The following is a 24,915-nucleotide window of genomic DNA, read 5'->3' on the forward strand; positions in this document are numbered from 1 at the left end:
TGGTGGGTTCTTTCCCCTTCTCTACCCCAAATTCCTCTTATTGTTGTCTACTTTTCTTCAACTGTATTTCCGCCCTTCTCACAGATTCTCCATCACCCATCCTTGCCTCCCGACCTCTTCTGGTTCCATCTGCCCATGGCACACATAGTTCAAACACAGGTTTTCCTACTCCATCTCCTCCACCCCGCATTTGCCATTCACTTCTCCCCTTGTGGTTCCCAAGATCTTCTCCCCTACTTATCAAATTCCAGTGCACTGCATTCCTGTTTCTTCCTTTCCCTCCAGCAGCTGTCTCTAATCTTCACAGTGCCCACCTCCAACTTTTTTTATTCCTCTTTCTCTTTGCCTGCCTTTATTTACCGTCCACCTACACTGTATGGCTGCGAGTCATGGGCCATCACAAATGCAATGGAGGTGGAAAAGAATCAATGCAGCAGAGATGTGGTTCCTCAGAAGAATGCTATGCATATCATATATGGATAGGATAACCAACAAAGAAGTTCTACAGAGAACGAAAACAAAACGTACATTACTTAAAAAAAAAATCAGAAAACAGCAATCAAAATTCTTTGGACACATCATGCGAAGAGAGACATTAGAACATTCAGTTACAACTGGAAAGCTGGAAGGAAAAGGAGCAGAGGCAGACAGAGAATGAAAATGATAGATGGAATAACATCATGGTTAGAAACAGGGGAGGCAACAACTACAATTCGGAGGGTCAGGGTCCGTGATGGATGGAGAGACGTGATTGCCCATGCCGAACGGCAAGGCACCTGAATGAATGAACACTGTCTCCCAATTCCACCCCTCCCCTACCTTACATTACCCGGCCATCATCGCTCACCCCTCCTCAGTCCAGCAATCGCTTTGGATTGCTGTCTCATCATTCCCCTTCTACTCTTAATCTGGGCATCTCCCTCTCTTACAATCCTGATGCAGGGTTTCGACCCAGAATGTTGACATTTCCTTTCTCCCCACAGATGCTGTTCGACCCATTGGGTTGCTCCAGCAGACTGTTTGCCATTTCACTTCCCAAAAACATCCGTGAGATTTAGCAGCGGAAAACAGAGCCTCTATATCCAGTAGGTCCAAGATAGGCAACAACAGTCTACAATACAAGCACCATGAAACAGAGCAATTCCTTATTTGGGAGGCAGTCAACAGTGCAAAAAAATGCAATGTTATGGGCAAAAAAGTGCAGGAATAAACACATCCTAGATAAGAGATTTACATTTATGATGTTCAGTGAATGAAGAGAATTACTGAGAATATTATGTAGCACACTCACTCAACTAAGCGGAGGGGGAGGGGGGGGAGGGAACATCGACTCAACTAAGGCAGATGTGAATGTTATGATTATGGAATATTGCAAATTATTTCAGAACAACATCCATGTGTACTCATAAAACAATAGATATTTCCAGTCCAAGATGAATGAAGAAGCATTTGTCGTTCGAGCAGGCTTAACCATGGAATTTGGGGCAGCCCTATTAACAAGCATACTCTAACTGAAGAACAATATCAGCTGTGCCAGCACAGGATTCACAGCTGGCAAATTACATTTCAAACACTGTCAGATATTTGTATTTATCTAACCTCAGCTTCTGCAAGTCGAGTTGTTTCCACACATTTCTTCATTGATCACAAACAAGACATCACCACAGATCATGTTTCACTGCATCTCACAGTCATTTCAAATGAATATGTTGGCTTGCTTTGGGTCCAATTTCTGATGTGCTGTCTCCCAGAAATCATATTCCAAGCATTAGGATGCTCAAAGTCTGGAAGTTTTTGCTTAGATAGGCTTTCAATATCAGGTGCAGTGATGTAAAATGTACCAATGCATTGTTGATCAACGTCTGAGGAGCTAAGCAGTATTCTATCAATAAATAGTATCCAGGGATTTCTTCAAAGTGTAAGAAGTTTGATTTGACAACTCTGCTCCTTCTGTGCACAGATGGTGTGGTCGGCTTAAATTTGCACACTACTGTGATAACTTGAAAGTGGTAGTTCCCATGTGGGGAGTGTTTTGGGGTATATTTTCCCTTCAACATGGGGGAATTATATGAGTCTCCAGTGACCAATGGAAAATTGGCCATCAGAGGCGAGCACCTGCGGCAGGTGTGGAGTGTATGGGTTGCCTATAAACCCAAGAGGTAAAATGAACAACGACAGAAGTAAGTGGTGGAGCCTTTCCCATACTATTCTCCTGGCCATCGTCTCACTCCCCTTGGACCTCTTAAGTTGTGAAGGAACTGGTGGTGCTGACCAGGGCTGCTGTTGAGGTCATGTTACAAATCATTAGGTGATTTTATATTCAGTGTAGAACACTGAAACAGTATTACCTGCTGTGCAATATCGCCAAATGATTTCATCAATTGTGTTCCATAACAAATGGCACACCAGAATTTCTGAAAGTGAACCTTGTGTATATAGATAGAAACATAGAAAATAGGTGCAGGAGTAGGCCATTCGGCCCTTTGAGCCTGCACCATCATTCAGTATGATCATGGCTGATCATCCAACTCAGAACACTGTACCTGCCTTCTCTCCATACCTCCTGATCCCTTTAGCCACAAGGGCCATATCTAACTCCCTCTTAAATATAGCCAATGAACTGGCCTCAACTGTTTCCTGTGGCAGAGAATTCCACAGATTCACCACTCTCTGTGTGAAGAAGTTTTGCCTCATCTCGGTCCTAAAAGGCTTCCCCTTTATCCTTAAACTGTGACCCCTTGTTCTGGACTTCTCCAACATCGGGAACCATCTCCCGGCATCTAGCCTGTCCAATCTCTTTAGAATTTTATACATTTCAATAAGATCCCCCCTCAATCTTCTAAATTCCAGCGAGTATAAGCCTAGTTGATCCAATCTTTCATCATATGAAAGTCCTGCCATCGCAGGGATCAATCTGGAGAACCTTCTTTGTACTCTCCCTATGGCAAGAATGTCTTTCCTCAGATTAGTGGACCAAAACTGCACACAATACTCCAAGTGTGGTCTCAACAAGGCCTTGTACAACTGCAGTAGTACCTCCTTGCTCCTGTACTCGAATCCTCTTGCTATAAATGCCAGCATACCATTCGCCTTTTTCACCGCCTGCTGTACCCGCATGCCCACTTTCAATGACTGGAGTACAATGACACCCAGGTCTTGTTGTACCTCCCCTTTTCCTAATCGGCCACCATTCAGATAATAATCTGTTTTCCCGTTCTTGCCACCAAAGTGGATAACCTCACATTAAATTGCATCTGCCATGAATTTGCCCACTCACCCAACCTATCCAAGTCATCCTGCATCCTCTTAGCATCCTCCTCACAGCTAACACTGCCGCCCAGCTTCGTGTCATCCGCAAACTTGGAGATGCTGCATTTAATTCCGTCGTCTAAGTCATTAATATATATTGTAAACAACTGGGGTCCCAGCACTGAGCCTTGCGGTACCCCACTAGTCACTGCCTGCCATTCTAAAAAAGTCCCATTTATTTCCACTCTTTGCTTCCTGTCTGCCAAGCAATTCTCTATCCACATCAATACCATACCCCCGATACTGTGTGCTTTAAGTTTGCACACTAATCTCCTGTGTGGGACCTTGTCAAAAGCCTTTTGAAAATCCAAATATACCATATCCACTGGTTCTCCCCTATCCACTCTACTAGTTACATCCTCAAAAAATTCTATGAGATTCGTCAGACATGATTTTCCTTTCACAAATCCATGCTGATTTTGTCCGATGATTTCACCGCATTCCAAATCTGCTGTTATCACATCTTTGATAATTCTGACTCCAGCATTTTCCCCACCACCGACGTTAGGCTAACCGGTCTATAATTCCCCGGTTTCTCTCTCCCTCCTTTTTTAAAAAGCGGGGTTACATTAGCCACCCTCCAATCCTCAGGAACTAATCCAGAATCTAAAGAGTTTTGAAAAATTATCACTAATGCATCCACTATTTCTTGGGCTATTTCCTTAAGCACTCTGGGATGCAGACCATCTGGCCCTGGGGATTTATCTGCCTTTAATCTCTTCAATTTACCTAACACCACTTCCCTACTAACATATATTTCCCTCAGTTCCTCCATCTCACTAGATCCTCGGTCCCCTACTATTTCCGGAAGATTATTTATGTCCTCCTTAGTGAAGACAGAACCAAAGTAGTTATTCAATTGGTCTGCCATGTCCTTGTTCCCCATGATCAATTCACCTGTTTCTGACTGTAAGGGACCTACATTTGTCTTAACCAATCTTTTTCTTTTCATATATCTATAAAAGCTTTTACAATCAGTCTTTATGTTCCCTGCCAGCTTTCTCTCATAATCTTTTTTCCCTTTCCTAATTAAGCCCTTTGTCCTCCTCTGCTGGACTCTGAATTTCTCCCAGTCCTCAGGTGTGCCGCTTTTTCTGGCTAATTTGTATGTTTCTTCTTTGGAATTGATACTATCCCTAATGTCCCTTGTCAATCACGGGTGCACTACCTTCCCTGGTTTATTCTTTTGCCAAAATGGGATGAACAATTGTTGTAGTTCATCCATGCGATCTTTAAATGCTTGCCATTGCATATCCACCGTCAACCCTTTAAGTATCATTTGCCAGTTTACCTTAGCTAATTCACGTCTCATACCTTCAAAGTTACCCTTCTTTAAGTTCAGAACCTTTGTTTCTGAATTAACAATGATATTTAGCAACTAGGTTGACAATAACAATAAATAGCTCAGCACATGAAACAGGCATGTTATGTGCTACAATTTCTAAGCCAGGTTATAAACTGTTCCTAGTTATAAAAAATTATTCTTTATTCTCCAGTATTCAGTCAGAGTGAATCAAAGTGTGGGTTTCCTTTTCTGCAGGACGAAGGGTAAAGTAATCCGCAGGTCACAGATACATAAAAAAACAAAAGCTGTAGGGGATTATGTACTCCAAATACAACCAGCCTGGTTCTTCTCGCCCAGATTTCCTCTGTACACCATGACAGGTACATTACAGTACAAATCTGATAATCCAACATATGACCATTTGGAAATTCTAATGATTGGCATCAGTCTTACAGAGTGCTGATTCCTATTCTCTCTTTAACATACTAGGGCCCTGGTTCACATAAAGGGGCTCTGGATCCCACAATCCCTGGAAGCTCACCAGGTTCTGTTCTCCACGCTCCTTTGAAACTGGAGCTTTGCTGTAATTGGAAAGTCAGCTCTAAATACCATTAATCTAAGGAATGAAGACTACTGCAATTTTGGGAAAAAAAGTGTTAAAGGAGTTGATCATGGAATTAGTAAACAGGACCAAATTAAACTGAATATTCAATCACACATTTGCATCAGAACATGCTCATATATGCATGTCGAACACCTGTACCTAATAAAGTGGCCACTGAGTGTATGCTCATGGTATTTTGCTGCTATAGTCCGCCCACTTCAAGATTCAACGTGCTGTGTGTTTGGAAATGCTTTTCTGCACACTACTGTTATTTGAGTTATTGTCACCTTCCTGTCAGCTTGAACCAGTCTGGCCACTCTCCTCTGACTTAACAAGGAGTTTTTGCCCACAGAACTGCTGCTCACTGAATGTTTTTTGCACCAGTCTCTCTAGAGACTGCTGTGTGTGAAAATTCCAGGAGATCAGCAGTTTCTGAGATACTCAAACCATTGATCTGGCACCAACAACTGGTGGTCACTTAGATCACGTTTCTTCCCCATTCTGATGTTTAGACTGAACCTCTTGACCATGTCTGCATGCTTTTATGCATTGAGTTGCTGCCACATGATTGGCTGATTATTTGCATTAATGAGCTGGTGTAAACGTGTACCTAATAAAGTGCCCACTGACTATACATGCAAGTACACTAATGTTTATTTTTTAATTTGAGTCTTCATGTAAATCATCAGCACACACCTTCCATGTGCACATGTAGGCTGAGATTTGTTCTTAATTTCAACTTTGTAAGGCCTCCCTTCCTCACTTTCTGGTTACTTCAGAACGTTTCAGAGCCTAATTGATTAGCAAACTCTATCATCAGTGATGAAGAATCTTTTTTTTAAATTGGACTCCCTTCGCTTAATCACACTGCTCACACAAGCCCTAAATGAAACCCCCAGCTGACAGTTGTTATCTGTCCGCTGGTTCTCCTCATTCTTGTTGTACATATAATTATCAGGTGGTCCAGCTGCACCATTTCCTTAAGGAAATTAACAAAATGCCCCTCAGATACAAAACTCATAATGAACAATAAGGCCAGCTACATTTTACACACCAGTTGCTGTGCTCTTTGTTTGGAAATATTCGTAAGCCAACGTCCCTTTCCCTTAGATTTAGTCCTTATGTTTCAGTGAAGAGAAGAAAACTTCATACCTATTGTAGTTCATAGCAATCAACTTACACAGCCAAATATTCACATCTCAGTTCCCATTTGTAATAAAGAATCGACCCTTCCAAAAGCAAGGAACTTCGTAGAATGAACATTCATACCCTGATTACGACTTGCAGAATTAACTGGATATGGCAATTGAGAGTAACATTTGAATCATCTTAAACTGCAACTGATGGTCATTTTAAAAGGGTAATTATCACGAGACAAGAAATTGAGTGATGGTCCCTGTCCTGTGCATCTGGCAAAATTAGCTGGTGATGTAATGCAAGGAAATTAAATAAGAATTACATAATAAATTACACACAGCAAGCCCAATTGAATAACCATTATCCACAATGCATGAATTTCCTCCTCCTATTACACATGACAGGAAGGACAATTTTTATAAAAAGAGATAAATAGGGACACTAACATTATGAATTATTTGATATATTACAAATAATAGGCAAAACACTAATGAAACACAGGCTGAACATAGCACAAGGAACTGTTCAAGAATACAGGAGAAAAACACAGTGCAATGGACCCTTCTCCATTAACTGAGGGCTCCCTGGGCGCCTGAGCTGAACAGTGCCCAGTGCAAGAGATTGCAGGGAAAGATCCCACTACACCAAACATCATGGGAAGTGGAAAGTGAATATTAAAAATAGAATTCTATTAATCAACAGAGTAAATAAAAACAGCTGAAAACCTAAATACCTGACCAAATATCTTCATTAAAAAATGAATCAATATAAAAATAATCTCGGGCAAATTTGCAACAGAATTATTGAAGTGAATCAAATACCAAACACAGAGATTCAAGAACAGTAAAACACAGGAAGAAATAAGAGCAGGGATGGGTCATTTGAGTCTGCTCTGCCATTTCATTAAAAGTGTGGCTGACCCTTCAACTCAATTCCATGTTTCTACACTATCGCCACATCACAGCAGGCTCCGTGTACCCAATCCAGCTACTCTATGTTATAAGATTAGTACATTGACAAGCTTGGCTATTGTTTCTTTTTGTTGAATTGGGTCTTCCTGGCTGAGGTCTTTGCCTCTGTGGAAAGGGCCTGTCAGGACTAATGCATATGAGGCCCCAATAGATCAGGAGCCGATATCTTCAGCAACTCACTAAAGGAAGTATAGAAGTAGCTCTGAAGTTAACCATATAACCCGTTTAGTGTAAAGTTTATACTATAAAGAGTCAATGCATATCAAGTACAGGGAGTTAGAAGAATGTAAAATTAAATGTGCTTCTTGAAAATCTGTCAAATAAATCAAATTGAAATTTGGATCGAAACTGGAATATAAATCTGACCACTTATGGAGAGGAGCAATAAGCAAAGATATATATATATATATATATATATCTATCTATCTCAATCACACACTCACACACACGGATATTCTCGCATATTTAATTATTATGAGGGCTGGGGTAACTGAGTTCGTCAGCCAAGCAGAGTGCTTGCCTCTATTCTGAACCAACAATGAAGAGAATACAAAGATGTCCAGTCTTCACAAGCATTACATGATGAAACCGAACGATTGCTTCCTAACCTTATTGTAGTACTGCAGCTGGACCGTGTGCCACATTCCATCACTCACACCTCCAGGGATGTAGGGAGTTACCAGTGTAGTTGACTCGCCTGTTTGGAAGGAAAGCAGCTACAATTAGCATTTCTAGCAAAGGGATTGATACACATATTCTCCTGATACTCGCTCTCCTTTCCCTTTGTTTGTCCAGAGATGGGACAGTTGGTCAGTTATTTACTTGGCAAGTTTGTCACAGCTCAACATAATCCAACTTTAAATCAGCATCCACCAATGACCATACTGCTGATTATAGTGTAAACTATTCTTCCACCAGGAATGCAATCTAGCATGAAATTCTACCACACTTATAGGCATTATCCTTCTATAATAACTCTAAAAGAACACCATATAGTGCATAAAGCTACCAAGGAGGTCCTTAATGTACAGCAACAAGTAAATCTTGGAATGGTGATATGGTTGAACAGTGGACAGTGTCTAACTAATTAGACCAGAATATGCTATTTGTAAAATCAGCAGACAAGCACCTAAAAATCAATGTGAACAATGTAAATAAGTGAAAACAGTGGACCTTGGTTAATTTGGACACATCAGAATCTGTACATTTTGGCCTAATTAAGCAGCCTCCCCAATTAGCCAAAGGTTCATGAAAACAGTTAAAAAAGGATAAAAAAGACAAACTACCATTTAACTGAGTAACTAATTATGTATTTAAATGAAATACAGAATAAATCAGCACACTACCAAAACTACTACAGTAGTATAAAACTGTGGTTTAGTTCCTAATAGTTGTCAACGAATAAATTCATTCAGTGAATACTGACATGCTCTTTTGATTTACTACAAATGAACAAAATCAGTTCAAACACCAAGTGCAGATAGTGGGCTGCCTCCAAAGAGTGCTTTCAATGACTGCATCCTTCAAATCTTCACTTTCATCATAGCATTCAAGATAATTGTTGATACCTTCAAATTTTTCATAGCTCCTGACTTGTTGAAGTAGTGAAATAATTTCATTTTCACTCCTAGCAGTTTCTGGCATCGCCAAGGCTGAATATTTGGAATGACAATGAGCAAAACAATTCGGAATTTTCTTATTGTTTAATACTTGCCAACTATCAGTGACAAAAATCACTCCTTTTTGAACACAAACACGCTAGTTAAAAACTGTTCATGCTAAGCATGGCACGGTGTCTAATGGCCACGCGACGTTCAGCAACAGTCTCCTGCCCCAATTAGGTGGCACAATGTCCCAAATAAACTCAGGGAATCCTGGCTATTTTCTTGATTTGTTTTTGTTCTTTAAGAGTTGTTCCAAATAAGTGGCAGCCTGATTAACTGATGGCCCAATTAACCAGAATCGACTTTAGCTACAATAGTGTAGCTAACAGAAATTTGACATTATTGCCTTGAACACTGATACACTAAGACATTATCAATAGTAATCTGGAAGCAACAGAATGCATCAGGAATAATTTTCCTCTCGAAAGTTGGCAAATTATTTATTACTGTCATATGTATGAGATACAGTGAGAAACCCTGTTTTGCATGCCTTACGTATAGAAGATCATTTCAGAGTTCGAGTACATCAAGGTAGTACAAGGCAAAAGCAATAACAGAATCCAGGATATCATGTTACAGTTACACAGAAAATGAAACGCAGGTAAAGCTGTCCTTGAGCCTGTCGGTGCATGTTTTCAGGCATATTTATCTCTCCATAGATTTAAACTTGCTATTGTACAGTCTATCACAGAATTGAATAGCTTGCCATATGAAGAGTATCTAATTGCTTTGGGCCTGCATGCACTAGAATTCAGAAGAATGAGGGGTGACCTCATTGAAACATATAGGGTGGATGTGGAGTGGATGTTTCCTATGGTGGAAGAGTCTAAGACCAGAAGACACAGCCTCAGAATAAGGGAGCGTCCTCTTAGAACAGAGATGAAAAGGAATTTCTTTAGCCAGAGGGCGGTGAATCTGAAATTCTTTGCCACAGGCAGCTGTGGAGGCCAAGCCTTTATGCATACTTTAGGCAGAGGTTGATAGATTCTTTGATTGTTCAGGGCTTGAAGGGATACGGGGAGAAGGCAGGATATTGGGGCTGAGAGGAAAATTGGATGAGAAATTATGAAATGGCAGAACGTACTCGATGGGCCAAATGGCCTAATTGTGCTCCTATATGTTATGGTCTAACACAATAGGACTGCACCTCATTTAGTTGCTCAATCACTTTCACTAAATTGCTTCCTTGAAAACTAAAGTTAATTTAAGGAAGGAAGAACATAGGTACAAATATCTTTGTGAAGGAACTTTGGCATCATCATTTTTTTTTAAAAAAGTGTGTAACAGGCAATTCATTTGGCAAAATTCATTTTTACTGCTTTTGACCTAGTGACGTCTTTCTCTGACAGCAAAGGTGCTTGCAGTCAGATTTAAAATTGGGATTTTGCACCATTTGTATCAGCAGGAGATTCGCAAAATATGTATTGCTAGATTAACCATATATACATGTCTGCAGGGTACAAGCTCTGCAAATGCTCTGTCTCTCACTGTCATGTCATGTCTCCCCAAGAGTATAAAAGGAAAGACTAGGCAGAGATAGAAACCAGCATCAATTACAGCCAACAGCGATTCTCTAAGTGGATGCCAGCTAATATGCAATTTAAATATTTATAACAAACCACTGGTGTGCCAAGTGATTCTTAACGGGTATCAAACTGAGCACATTGCTACAGGAGGAGCTTTATTCAACTTTTATACAGAAGAAAATGGTTGGATCTTCTTTTTCACTTTTGTTGTATCAACAAAAAATTTACATTGGGCTCCTCCACTCCACACCACACCACCAAGGAAGGCAACTTTGATGAAGTATTATTTTGCAAAGAAAGATGGAAAAAACCTGGAGCAAACTATTTTGCATTAAATAGGCAGAAGGCATTGAGGATGTTTGGGTCAAAGCTAATGCCAAGCAGTTTGGTTGAATATCCAAGCTGGGTGGCCTTTCATTGATTCTGTTATACTTATTATTGTATAGGATTTTTGAGTATGCCTACAGCAGAATGAATCGCAGGATTGTAGATGATGACATATATGTACTTTAATAATAAAATTACTTTGAACTTTGAACTTAAAAACAAAGGGTCGTATTTGTTAACTTTCAGATACCAGCCATGATTTGTAGTTTGTTTCATATACTTTTAGCAGAAAACTCAAAGTTTCCATCAGGTTTAACACACACACAGGGTATCTGAGGAGGATTTTCCTCACTGACGAGTGGTGCCTACCCAGAATGCAGTGCCAGCGAGAGAGAGAGTGGTGGAAGCAGTGAAATGGCAGCACTTAGGTAGAGTTCAGATGGATACTGAACTCACCTAGGCAATGGGTCAAGTGCTGAAAGATGGGATTAATACTGATGGGTGCCCACTATTCGGCATAAATATAGTAGGTCAAATGGCCTGCCTACATTCTGTACAACTATGACTTCTGCTAGATGGAAAGTTCTTCAAAAACCTTAATTAAGAAGTCTCAATAAAACCATAAATTCAGCAGCCAGAGTCCACAGAGGCACTAAACAATAACTTACCAGCAGAAAATGTTAACTGAACCTGTTCATTAATAATCTCCAAGGCAATAAAATCATGTTTTTCATTGAAACGCCCATTGTACAGCAGCAAAGCATTTTTCTCCTTGGTGGCAAACCTGCAAAAGAAATAATCTCTTTTATTCCAAATGTTGGCAACAAAGCAGAAGAACAGAAAACTCTTCTAGATTTACAGGTTTTTGATGTAAGAAAATATCAGTAAGGATTCAATTTACACACATATATATATAAACAATATAACTTGCATTTATATAGGATCTACATTGTAGTATAGCATCCCAAAGAGTGATACAAATAGATTTTGATATGGAGACACATGAAGATATAGTGGTTAAAATTCTAGTCAAAGTGGTAGGTTTTAAGAAAGAGCAAAATTCCACAGTTAGGGAGATATACTGGTGTCAGAATCTCAAAGGGCTGTGTGGTTGGAGGAGCTAACAAAGATAATGGACCTGTAAAGCTAGAAAGTTAAAGAAGTTCAGCATATCACCGAACACCCTAACAAGCTTCGATAGATATACTGTTGAAAGGATCCTGTCTAATTGCATCATGGTCTGGTAAAGCAAAAAAACAGAATTACAGCAAATACGTACCTATAAAAAAGTTAGATTAAATAAGTTCTGCAAAAATAGATATAATAAAGTAGTGAGGTGGCGTTCACGGGTTCAATGTCCATTCAGAATTCGGATGGCAGAGGGTAGAAGCTGCTCTTGAATCAATGAATGTGTGCCTTCACACTCTGTACCTCCTTCCTGATGGTAGGGATGACTTGGGTAATGGGAGTCCTTTATGATGGACACCAGCTTTTTGAAGCATCACTCCTTGAAGGTGTCCTGGATACTACATAGGCTAATGCTCATGATGGAGTTAACTATGTTTACAACTCTCCACAGCTTACTTCGATCCTGTGCAATAGCAACCCACCACACCCCCTCCCCACCCCCAAGACTGTGATGCAGCCAGATAGAATGCTCTCCAGCTACATCTGTAAAAATTTGAGTGTTTCTGGTGACATACAAAATCTTCTCAAACTCCTTATGAAATAGAGCCGCTGTCACGCTTTCTCTGTAGCTGCATCGATATGCTGGGCCCAGGTTAGGTCCTTAGAGATACTGACACCCAGGAACTTGAAACTGCTCACTCTTTCCACTTCTGATCCCTCTATGAGGACTGGTATGTCTTCCCTTGTCTTATCCTTTCTGAAGTCCACAATCAGCTCTTTGGTCTTACCGACATTGAGTGCAAGGTTGTTGCTGTGACACCACCCACTTGTCACCATCTGAAATTCTGCCAACAATGGTTGTATCATCAGCAAATTTACAGATGGCACTTGAGCTGTGCCTAGCCACGCAGTCATGGGTGTAGAGAGAGTAGAGCAGTAGGCTAACCACACATCCGAGGCCAATATTGATTGTCAGTGAGGTGGAGATGTAGATTCTAATCCGCACAAATTGTGGTCCGCTGATTAGGAAGTCAGTTACAGAGGGAGGTACAGAGGCCCAGATTCTGGAGCTTTTCAATCAGAACTGTAGGAATGATTGTGTTAACTGCTGAGCTGTAGTCAATAAACAACATCCTGACATAGGTATTTATATTGTCCAGGTGATCCAAGACCACGTGAAGACTCAATGAGATCGTGTCCACTGTGGACCTGTTGTGGTGATAGTCAAATTGTAGCGGTCCATGTCCTTGCTGAGACAGGAGTTAATTCTAGCCACAACCAACCTCTAAAAGCACTTCATCACTGAAGACATGAGTGCTACTGGACAATAGTCATTAAGGCAGCTCACCTGCCCTTCCTGGGTACTGGTATAATTGTTGATCTTTTGAAGCAGATGAGACTTTCCGACTGTAACATTGAGATATTGAAAATGTCTTTGAACACCCCCACCAGTTGGTTGGCACCCTACCAAGTATTACATTACCAAGTATTACAAGCCTGTCGCCTTATAAGTGTTCACCCTCTTGAAAAGACAGCCTGATATCGGCCTCTGAGACAGAGATCACAGGGTCACCAGGTGCAGCAGGGATCCGCATAGCTGTAGTATTATTCTCCCTTTCAAAGACAGCATAAAAGATGTTCATGATGTTGGATTTCGCTTTGTAGGAACTAATGGCCTGCAAACCCTGCCAGAGTTGACATGCATCCGATTTCACCTCCAACTTTGTTTGGAATTGATCCTTAGCTCTTGAACTAGCCTTCTGCAAATTGTACCAGGTTTTTTTTTAAATATAATTTTTATTGATTTTTCAAAGTGATTACATAGAAAGGTAATGTCTACCCTCCCCCCTCCCCTTAACCCTTCCCCCTGATATATACCCCTACCTGAAAAAAAAAGAAAAAAAAGAAACAAAAAGAAAGAAGAACTGCCTGGATATTGGAAGGTTTCCACATGCTCCATGGGATTCAAAATAAATTTGGTATATTTATTTATTACTTTCCCCAAGGGACCAAAATCTTCATCATCGGAGCAACTAAATATGCCATCCTATCTTTTGTAAATAAGGGCGCCAAATATTCAAAAATGTATCATACTTATCTCTCAAATCATAAGTAATTTTTTCAAGTGGAATACAACTAGACATTTCATTGCTCCAACAATTGTACCTGGTTTTCTTGTACAGGCCTGGAATGTCCAACTTGAATGCTTCAGATCTAGCCCTCAGCAGATTGCGAACCTCCTGGTTTATCCATGACTTTTGATTTGGGGGTGTACAGCAAATTCTTATAGGTACACACACATCCACACAGGTTTCAATGAAGCAGCAGCTGTGGTGTACTCATTCAGACTCGAAGATGAATCCCTGAATACAGTCCAGTCCACCAATTCAAAGCAGTCCAGTAAGCACTCCCGCACCTCCCTTGTCCATACCTTCTCGGTCCTTGCTACTGGTACTACAGTCTTCAGTCTCTGTCTATATTCCGGGAGTAGAAGTACAGCCAGGGGATTAGACTTTTCAAAGTGTGGCTGTGGGATAGCACGGTAAGCACCATCGATAGTGGTGTAACAGTGGTCCACTGTGTTGGTTCCTCTTCTACTATAAGTGATTTGTTGCTAATAATTATTTAGAGGCTTTTTCAAGCTGGCCTGTTTAAAATCCCCCATAACAATGTGGAAGGCATCAATCAGGATGTGCTGTTTCATGTCTGTCGCTCAGTTTCTCTCAAGCCTGTTTACACTGGCCTGGGGTGGGACGTAACACTGCTATCAAGAATATGACTGAGATCACCCACGGCATATATTTCAATGCAAGGTGAATTCCAGGAAAGGATTGAAGGGGGGAGGGGTCCCATTACTACTCAAGGAAAATGTCATGCCAGTGCTCAGCCTGGACGGACTGGAGAGCTCCTCTAGTGGAGTTCTAGAGGCTTTATGGGTAGAGCAGAGGGATAAGAAACATATGACCACATTAATGGGATTATATTATAGGCCGCCCAACAGTCCGTGGGATTTAGAGGAGCAAGTATGTGAAGAGATCACAAACTGTTGCAAGAAATGTAAGGTTGTGATAGGGGATTTTAACTTTTTATATATTGACTGGGACTCCTGTGCTGTAAAAGGGAGAGAGGGGAGAGAATTTGTCAAATGTGTTCAGGAAAGTTTCCTTAATCAACTAGAGAGAGTGTGATACTAGATCTGCTATTACGGAATGAGACAGGGCAGGTGATCAAAGTTTGTGTAAGGGAACATTTTGCATCTAGTTATCAAAATACCATTAGTTTCAGGGTAATTATAGAAAAGAAGAGGCCTGGTCCTCAGGTTGAGATTCTAAATTGAAGAAAGGCCAATTTTGATGGTAACAGCTTGAGAGAATTGTAATTTTCAAAAGATATTGAAGCCATGAGTAAGAGGAAGGAGGAGATGCATAGCAGGTATAGGCAGGTATGAATAAATGAGGTACTTGAGGGGTATAAGAAATGCAAGAGAACATTGAAGAAGGACATTAGGAGGGCTAAAAGAAGACATGAGTTTGTTCTAGCCGACATGACGAAGGAGAATTCTGAGAGCTTCTACAGATGTATTAAGAGCAAAAGGACAGCAAGGGACATTACTGGTCTTCTGGGAGATCAGTCATAATCTATGCATGGAGCTGAAAGAGATGGGGAAGATTTTAAGTGGATTTTTTGCATCTTTATTTACTAGGGACATGGACACAAGAGTCTATAGATGCGAGGAAATGCAGCAGTGAGGTCATGAACCTTATATAGACCCTAGAGGAGGAGGTGTTTGCTGTCCTGAGGCAAATTAGGATGGATAAATCCCAGGGCCTGACAATATGTTCCCTCAGACCCCGTGAGAGGCAAGTGCAGAAATTGCAGGGGCCCTAACAGAGATATTTAAAACATCCTTAGCCATGGATGAGGTGCTGGAGGATTGGAGGATAGCTGATGTTGTTCTGTTCTCTAAGAAAGGCTCAAAGAATAAGCCAGGAAATTATAGGTCGGTGAGCCAGACATCAGTAATGGGAAAGTTACTGGAAGGTATTCTAAGGGACTGGATATGAAAGTATTTGGATAGACAGGAAATGAGTAGCAATAGTCCTTGTAAATATTAGATAATTTCTAACTAATCTTAGAGTTTTTAGATAAAGTTACCAGGAAAGTTGATGAAGGCAAGGAAATGGATGTTGCCTACATGGACCTTAGCAAGGCCTTTGACATGGGAGATAGGTCAAGAATGCTCAGTCACTTGGTATTCAAGATGAGGTAGTAAATTGGACTAGACATTGGCTTCGAGGAAGAAGCCAGGGAGTGGCTGTAGACACTTGCCTCTCTGACTGGAGGTCTGTGACTAGTGGTGTGCCGCAGGAATTGGTGGTGGGTGCATTGTTGTGACATCTATATCAACAACTTGGATGATAATGTGGTAAATTCGATCAGCAAATTTGCAGATGACACCAAGATTGGGGGCGTAGTGGATAACGAGGAAGACCATCAAAGCTTGCAGCAGGATCCGGACCAGCTGGAGAAGTGGTCACTACCTGCTGCATATTTATATCATGAATGTTGCTTCTTAAATTCTGTGTGCCTGTGATGCTATTTAGATTTGAATATAAGAATGAAAATATTAATTTAGATATATTATCATATCAGGATGTTGGGCCTCAAGAATGAACTGGGATATGGGTGGCAGAGTGGTGAGTGAGTTCAAGTTTGTAGACACTGTAACTAACTGTGAGGAACTGAGATTAAAATAGAATAATTAATGTAACTGGCAAATACTCTCAAAAGGGACATATTAAACAACCAGAGCTTTTTACAAGTCACTCAGGACACATCCAATGAGATGTCTTTAGAAAGCAAACTCCACTAGTATGAGTAAGACAGCCAATAAACTCTGGTTCTAGAAATAAGCTCTAAGATGATAATATTACTCACTGAGTCTTTTGCTGCTTATCATCCGTGATTTGAATTCAATTGTGCAATGAAGCTCACAGTTTAACCATTACATCGATGAGTCATACAGGTGGAATAAACTCACATCTCCAGCCTTTGTTTGACAGAATGGCCACGGCTTCTGTGTTACTTCAACATTTTTATATTTTTCTCTGACAAATTCAACCTGTCGTGTTACCTGCTTCTCAAATGAAAGTCAAACAATTTCACGATAATATGCCTCATCTCTATAGACAAGCTCTCTAGTGTTTTTAAGATTGCTTCATCCAAACAACTGAGTCAGGAGATTGTCTTTCAATGATGCTGTTCCTTTCTAGTCAACAGGAGACCCTATTAATTTCCACCAGTGTTGCTAAGCTGTTTTATGCGCAGTGTAAAATCAAGCAACTGTTCCTTTATCTTGGCAACTTTATGATTAATAAATTCAGCATTAGAGGTGCAAGGAGTACATGAACTTACTTGGTGCAGGCACAGCAAATTTAAAGCATTTTAATGCACTTACTCTGAAGATTAGCACTTTTTTTAAAAAACACAAATTTTACACAAATAAACATTCCTCACCACTCTATTAGCTCATTATTTTCTGTCATGTCTACTGCAGCACAAAGAACATCAGCCCACACCCAATGAATGATGGTGTGGAAACTCAGCCTCTTTGGTGTTTCTGTCACAGAAGTTGCGCAAGATTTTCCAAAGCTTTGCAGCTGATAACAGGATTGGCACTTCCTGACTTTGTTCTAGTTAGATCCTAAGAGCTTATTTTAGACATCGCACTTCATTTTGCATACAGGATGATTGAATTACATCCCACACACCACGCCCTCTACCTCCCTCATCAAACTCACACGATGAATCAATTATGCTATCAAATTAGTAGCTCAATATGGACTTCTATCCAAATCTAGAGATCTCAAAGCTTGTTTGTACTTTATGCTACGTGGTTGAAAATCTGCTTAATCCAAATAGCAGCAATTTTGCATACATTCTTGGGCACTTTGGTATCCATGAGAAATGCACTCCTGTAGTGGGATTTTTTTGCCGAAGTAAAACTGAAGTAATAGTCCATTCTCTTTGGCAACACCAGCACCTCTTTCTGATTGTCTAGGTCTTGTGACAAATAAAACATTTACTCTTCTTTAAATTTCTGCCAAGGCATTTGCCAGTTCTGCATAATTAGCACACCAATTTCCCTAATTATCCAAAGTAATTCAATTGAAAATGCTCAGATATCTTAAGTTAGACACAGAAATGGCAGTTGTGGTTTTTTTTTGGGAACGTCATTAGTATTTCAAAGTTGGTGCACTCAATCGAAAAATGAACAGACAGCAGTGAGTCAGAAAGGCTTTAAGGCCCAGCCCACTGTTAAACAAAATCATGGTTGATCCTATGTGTTGTTTCACAGGATACAAATCTAGGCAGCTTTTACATCAAGGCCAAGGAAACCACTCTGTCTGGTGCTTTGGATGGGCCAAAAGCCCAAATTAAACACAGTTCATTAAACTAAATACCAAAGTAAAAACTTTGAATTTTGGTCTCACTTCAGGCCCCACATCAGCTGAAGACTAGATTTGGTATGCATGAAAAAGAAATTATCTGCCTAACAAGTGGAACTGAGGCTAAATATTCAGAAATTGTTTGCTTACCAAGATCGGAAGGTAATGAGAATTAATAGAACAAATTCCCTGAATGTAGATGTTGAAAATTAAAACTGAGTGCTTGAAACATGCTATTTCTTTACACATGTACAATCGAGGAGATTGTGTTTGCAATTTGATATAAGCATTCATATCATGTAAGGTTTGGTGCCATGAGCAGTCACTCAAAGGCCAATCAAACAGAATCCTTAATGACTATATCCTTCCTCTCATTCCTTTCAGGAATAAATCCTTATCCAAAATTATATCAACTCAAGCTTTGAAGTGGGGAGCTGTTGATTTTCTCTGTGCAATGGCATTTAATGCTTCTCCAATGGAAATTAAAACTGTCTTCTAAAATGAACCATTCTTGTTTTCTCCTTGGTAAAGTGACAATACAACAGATAAAATATGTTGCATACGGAGTTCAAATTTATTTCCTGATGATAAGCATTGATAGAATGATTTGGTGATGCAAAAAGAAGAATAAGATATTCTTGCTGGGTTTGGAGATCCAAATGACATACAGCACATATGTCAGCACAATTCTCATAATCAGAAGTAATTCCAGCAATGCACAGTCACTCTTCTAGAATCCCTTACCAACAACCATGATAAAACAACAGGGCACATCTCGCAAACCAAATAGCATGAACATACCCAAGAGAAATAGCATATTGCAAACACTCAGTTTTATTTTCAATATCTACATTCAGGGAATTTTATCCTATTGAGTCAAGTACCTTTCTCTATCAAAATATTTGCCAGGGGGCTTGGAGAAGCGGTACAGGGGGAGAGGGGGAGAGGGGGAGAGGGGGAGAGGGGGAGAGGGGGAGAGGGGGAGAGGGGGAGGGGGGGAGAGGGGGAGGGGGGAGGGGGGAGAGAGGGGGAAGAGAGGGGGGAGAGAGGGGGGAGAGAGGGGGGAGAGAGGGGGGAGAGAGGGAGAGGGGGGGAGAAGGGCGGGGAGAGGGCATACATCCCACCTCCCCCGGAAGTTCCGGGAGTCTCCCGCAAATTAATAGTGGCTCCCTGATGCCCGCAAATTATATACAATGTCCCAGAAATTGATTTTTTTGAGAGCGAGCGTGAGAGAACACGCGAGAGACAGCGAGCGCAAGAGCAAGAAAGCAAGTGCGAGTGAGAGCGACCACGAGAGAGAGAGAGCGCGAGAGCGAGAGCGTGCGTGCACGAGAGAGCGAGAAAGTAAGCGTGAGAGTGAGAAAGCAAGTGCAAGAGAGCGACAACGGTCGAGAGAGCGCGCAAGCAAGAGCGAGAGAGTTCCAAAAAAAAAGTCAGAGTGGCAGAGTATTCCAAAAAATATATAAAGCGTACGTCACCCCAGACTACACTAAAGTGTACCCCTGCCTAATAGGGGTCAAAAATAATGACAGTGTTGCTCGCTGCACTGTTTGCAACAGTGATTTTTCTATTGCCCATGGTGGGTTAAGACTGTAAAAGACATGTTGAGGTGAGTTTAACAGGTGTCACTCGTTCATTAGCATAGCTAACGTTATTTAAACTAGCTGGCTAGCTGCTAAGGAGCTACTCTATTGCAAACATCCCACCTCTCCCGGAAGTTCCGGGAGTATCCCGCAAATTGATGGTGCTACCTCCCTGAAATGAGTTTTTGCAGGGTGGGATGTCTGAGGGGGAGAGGGGGAGAGAGGGAGAGAGGGAGAGAGGGAGAGAAGGAGAGAATATTTGAGATATTGAAGAACTGGGTTATGGACTGTAGTGTTTGATGGACTAGATCAAGGTCTCTTTGGGGATCTTTTGCTGTTGCTTGCATGGTGATAGGGGGTGATGGTGCTTCTTCTGGTGCAAGGCGGGGAAGGGGGAAGGTCGATTCTTCTGCTGCTGCTTATGAGATGGGATGGGGGCTTCATGGTTCTGATATTTGGATTTCTTGTTTTGTGGAAGTCTGTGACGTGCAAGAATTTCAGATTGTATACTGTATACGCTGTCTGATATTACTTTGTAAATTGAACCATTTGAAATGTAAAAAAAATACACTAAAACTAACTAACAAATTAGAATAATTTAATTTCCTTAATTTACTTTGATCAAGGGTCAAGTCTGTTGAATAAAATCATGAGCCAATTGAATAACATTAGATCAAGTCTTCTGACGTTAATAGATGTGACTCCAATCAAGACTGGATTTTAATGCAAGTGAAATGTCATTAAACCTATATTGAATTTCAATGCCTTCTTTTGTACTTCACATAATTGATTGGGCTTCTTGATCTGTTTGGCCTTAAATCCAAGATTCTATTTACTTTTTTCAGATTGTCAGTATGTACTAAAACCAAAAGTCAAAACATTGTGATTATGTAATGACTAACTATTAATTTTATGTGCCTCCAAATATGTGACATAGTAATTTCCTGCATCAAATCAGGCAAGTAAAATATGTTCTTGTTGCCTACAGAAACAAAAAAGATCAACTTTCTATTCATACCAATTTTTATTCATGTTATTTAATTCCTTTTAAATAAATATTTAATAAAGCAGATTACACATTGGACTGTCATTACACATCATGGGAAATCCAGTTAACCGGTTTTGCTCGGAATGGCAGAAAGGCTCAAAGCTTCAGTGTCCCTGGCGAAGATTACTGGCTGAGTTCTTACATATGAGGACATTAGCCAAAGGCAGATTTTTCTAAATTGCAGTGCAATTTTAGTTTAATTATATTTGTCACACTCAGCTGATTTGACAGATACGTTTCAGGAATAGCCAGTTCTAAGGGGAAGCAGAAGACCATCAGTATCTATTCTCTGTGCGTTCGCAGGAATCACTAAACTTCAGAAGAGAAAGCCGACAGGAAGGGGGAGCTTCTCAGCTCAGTTCATCCTAATAGAGATGGGCAATACACAATGGCATTGCTAATGAAATCCAGATTTTGTGGAAAATAAAATATTCTTCTCTTTAAATGCCATAAACCAAGCAATATCTGTCCTCGTTTGTGACTTCCCGCTCCTATTATATTTATTAAACTCGCCACATTTAGAGAAAAAAAAGCACTCAGTGGCCACTTTATCAGATAACTGCTGTACCTAATAAAGTGGCTACTAAGTGTATGTTTGTGGTTTTCTGCTGCTGTTGTCCACCCACTTCAAGGCTTGGTGTGTTGTGCATTCAGAGATGCTCTTCTGCACACCATTGTTGTAACGAGTGGTTATCCAAGTTACTGTCACCTTCCTGTCAGCTTGTTCTCTTTGCACCATTCTCTGTAAACTCTGAAGACTGCTGTGTGTGAAAATCCAAGAAGATCAGCAATTTCTCAGATACTGAAACCACCCCACGAGGTATCAACAATCATTCCACAGTAAAACTCAATTAGATCATGATGCTTCCCCATTCCAATGTTTGGTCTAAACAACAACAGAACCTCTTTACCATATTTGTACGCTTTAATGCATTGAATTGCTGCTACATGACTGGCAGAATAGAAACTTGAATTAATGAGCAGGCGTACAAGTGTACCAAATAAAATGGCCACTGAGTGCATTATGCTCACCTTCAGTAATACTACCAAGTATTTGCTTTCCAAACTTCCTTTAACTCTCTTAAAATCTCTGTACTGTCACAATCAAAGAGTTTTGCTTCAAGAAGGGAGGGAGGCAGAGGAAAGGAAATTATAGGCCAGTCCGCCTGACTTCCATGATTGGGAAGATGTTGGATTCAATTATTAAGGATGACATTTTGGGGTACTTGGAGGTGCTTGATAAAGTAGTCCAAAGTCAGCACAGTTTCCTTAAGGGGAAATCTTGCTTGATGAATTCGTTGGAATTCTTTGAGGAAATAACAGGCAAGGTAGACAAAGGAAAGTCAGTGGATGTTACTTATTTGGGCTTTCAGGAAGCCTTTGACAAAGTGCTGCACATGAGGCTGTTTAACAAGATATGAACAAGCCTGTGGTATTACAGTAAAGATACCAACATAGATAGGGACTAGCTGATTTCTAGGAGGTATGGAGTCGGAACACAAGGGGCCTATTCTGGTTGGCTGCTGGTGACATGGTGCTCTGCAGAGGTCTTTTCATGCTATGTGTGCACAATTTAGATGACGGAACTGATAGCTTTGTGGTCAAGTTTGCAGATGATACGATACAAAGGTAGATAGTGGAGCAGGTAGTGAAGAAGTAGAGAGTCCTGCAGAAGGATTTAAGACAGACTAGGAAGATGGGCAAAGAAGAGGTAGATGGAATACGGTGTCGGGAGTGTATGGTCATGCACGTTGGTAGAAGGAATAGAGGCATAGCCTATTTTCTATACTGGGAGAAAATTCAAAATCAGAAGTGCAAAGGGACTTGGGAATCCTTGTGCAAGATTCCCTGAAGGTCAACTTACAGGTTGAGTCAGTGGTAAGGAAGGCAAATGCAAAGTTAGCATTCATTTTGAGAGGAACAAAATACAAGAGCAAGGATGTGGTGTTGTGGCTTTATAAGGCATGGGCCAGATCACACTTAGTGTATTGTGAGGAGTCTTGAGTCCCTCATCTGAAAAAAGAATGAACTGGCATTGGAGGGGATCCAGAGGAGTTTCATGAGAATGATTCTAGGAATGAATGTGTTAAAGAATGTGGAGTGTTTGATGGTTCTGGGCACATACTCACTGGAGTTAAGAAGAATTAGGAGTGATCTCATTGAAACCTATTGAATATTGAAAGGCCTGGATGAAGTGCACGTGGGGAGGATATTTACTGTAGTAGAGGATTCTAGGATCAGAGGGCACAGCCTCAGGATATAGGAACATCCATTTAGAGCAGAGATAAGAAGTAATTTCTTTAGCCAGAGTGTGGTGAATCTGTGGAATTCATTGCCACAGATGGCTGTGGATGCCAAGTCGTTGAATATATTTAAAGCAGAGGCTGGCAGGTTCTTGGTTAGTCAGGGCATCAAAGGTTATGGAAAGAAGGGAGGGGAATGTGGTTGAGAGAGATCATAGATCAGCCATGATGGAATGGTAGAGCAGACTTGAATGGCTGAGTGGTCTAATTCTGCTCCTATGTCTTATTGTTGCATGGTTCACCTCTGATTCCACAGCACACTACATAATATAACAAGCATATTACCGAGAGGAGGCGACAGGGAGTGGACATGTTACAGTTGTCAAACTGGAGGTTATAGTGGGTGATGGGGGAGGTTGCAAGATGCTAAAGAATTAATGTAGCTTTGCTGAAGAGAAGTGAATCAGAGTTTACATAAGTTACTCAAGTCTGAGTGCACATGCCTGGCATCACAGTATGATTAACTAAAAGGGGTTCTGCCAAGGTACAAAACCGTGATTTAAGATCATTTCCCCAAAGCACCAAGATTCCTGCTTGCTTATAGAAAAGAATTATCAACCATATGCTACAGACGTTATATTAATTACTCCAGTGCAGAGAATCCTGTATGTTTTAGATTGGGCAAATAAAAAGAAAGCTCTTCCTACTGGCAGTCTATGCTGGTAGTGTAGTAGCATCAACGCCCTGACTTCAGAACAAGAGGTCCAGGGTTCGAATTCAGCCGGCTCCTTGTATGAGTTCCACCTGTGCTAGCAACTCAGCCTCGCAAAACGGACAAGCACAAAAGAAACAGCAAGGTTGCCGCCCAATGCGGGGAGGAACTCTTCCCGCAGGTAGAGATTCAAGCAGATTGGACAGCTCGGCTAAAGAGCTGGCTTTCCATGCTAAATACATCCAGGATGTGAGGACCTGCCAGCACAGATTTAAAATACTGGACGAAAAGATATAAGGATGTCAGTAAGGACCCTATTTTCCCCACTCAGTATCAGGAATTCACAGCTTGTTAAAGGTATTAGAAACAGAATTGATCAAAGCCGTCAAGACATAAATTTGATAGAGAAAAAGACATTCAAGGATATGGGGAAAGGTGGAGGGGGTTGCGGAGTGATAGGACTGACATTAGTATATCAGAAGCCAACATAGACAAGATGGACAAATGGTTTCCTGCAATAAATTCTGTGGATGTACCACTTATTTCCACCAACCTGGCTTGGTGATCACCTGGGAAACCTTGCTACAGCAATTTCCAGTCAGCTCACCTGAGAGCCAGTCTACAGCAGTGTTAGCCTGGTGCTGAGAGATGATAAGCCCTCCCAGAAGAGCTACTTTTGTTCTCCAAAGGATCATATATTTCTATATGAAGCACCATCGTTTCTGCTGTTATTATTTGAACCTGTGCCAAAGCGCAAATAAAACACAAACAGAATGGAAGGAGCAGGACTTTCTGTCTCATCAACTGCGGCTTCTTCATGATTTCAGGGTTTGAGCAAAAGGCCCGGTGAAAGATAACCAGCGTAAGAAACAGGACCACAATCTACATGTCACTGTGCATCAAGATGCAAGCAAGAGTAAATAATGAAC

General features: G+C 40.8%; 1 protein-coding gene across 5 annotated transcripts in view; it reads right to left on the bottom strand.

Moving 5' to 3' along the window:
* The window catches only part of celsr2 (cadherin, EGF LAG seven-pass G-type receptor 2), a 363,567-nt gene that overhangs the window by 145,147 nt on the left and 193,505 nt on the right, over positions 1-24,915 (bottom strand). For all 5 annotated transcript variants that reach the window (XM_072278658.1, XM_072278655.1, XM_072278659.1 and 2 more), the window contains 2 exons: positions 11,492-11,607; positions 7,915-8,003 (listed from right to left, as the gene is read on the bottom strand). In XM_072278658.1, the coding sequence (XP_072134759.1) occupies positions 7,915-8,003; positions 11,492-11,607 (205 nt within the window). The remainder of the gene's footprint in view (positions 1-7,914; positions 8,004-11,491; positions 11,608-24,915) is intronic.

This window comes from Mobula birostris, chromosome 14 (genome assembly GCF_030028105.1).
Source record: "Mobula birostris isolate sMobBir1 chromosome 14, sMobBir1.hap1, whole genome shotgun sequence".
Taxonomy (NCBI): Eukaryota; Metazoa; Chordata; class Chondrichthyes; order Myliobatiformes; family Myliobatidae; genus Mobula; species Mobula birostris.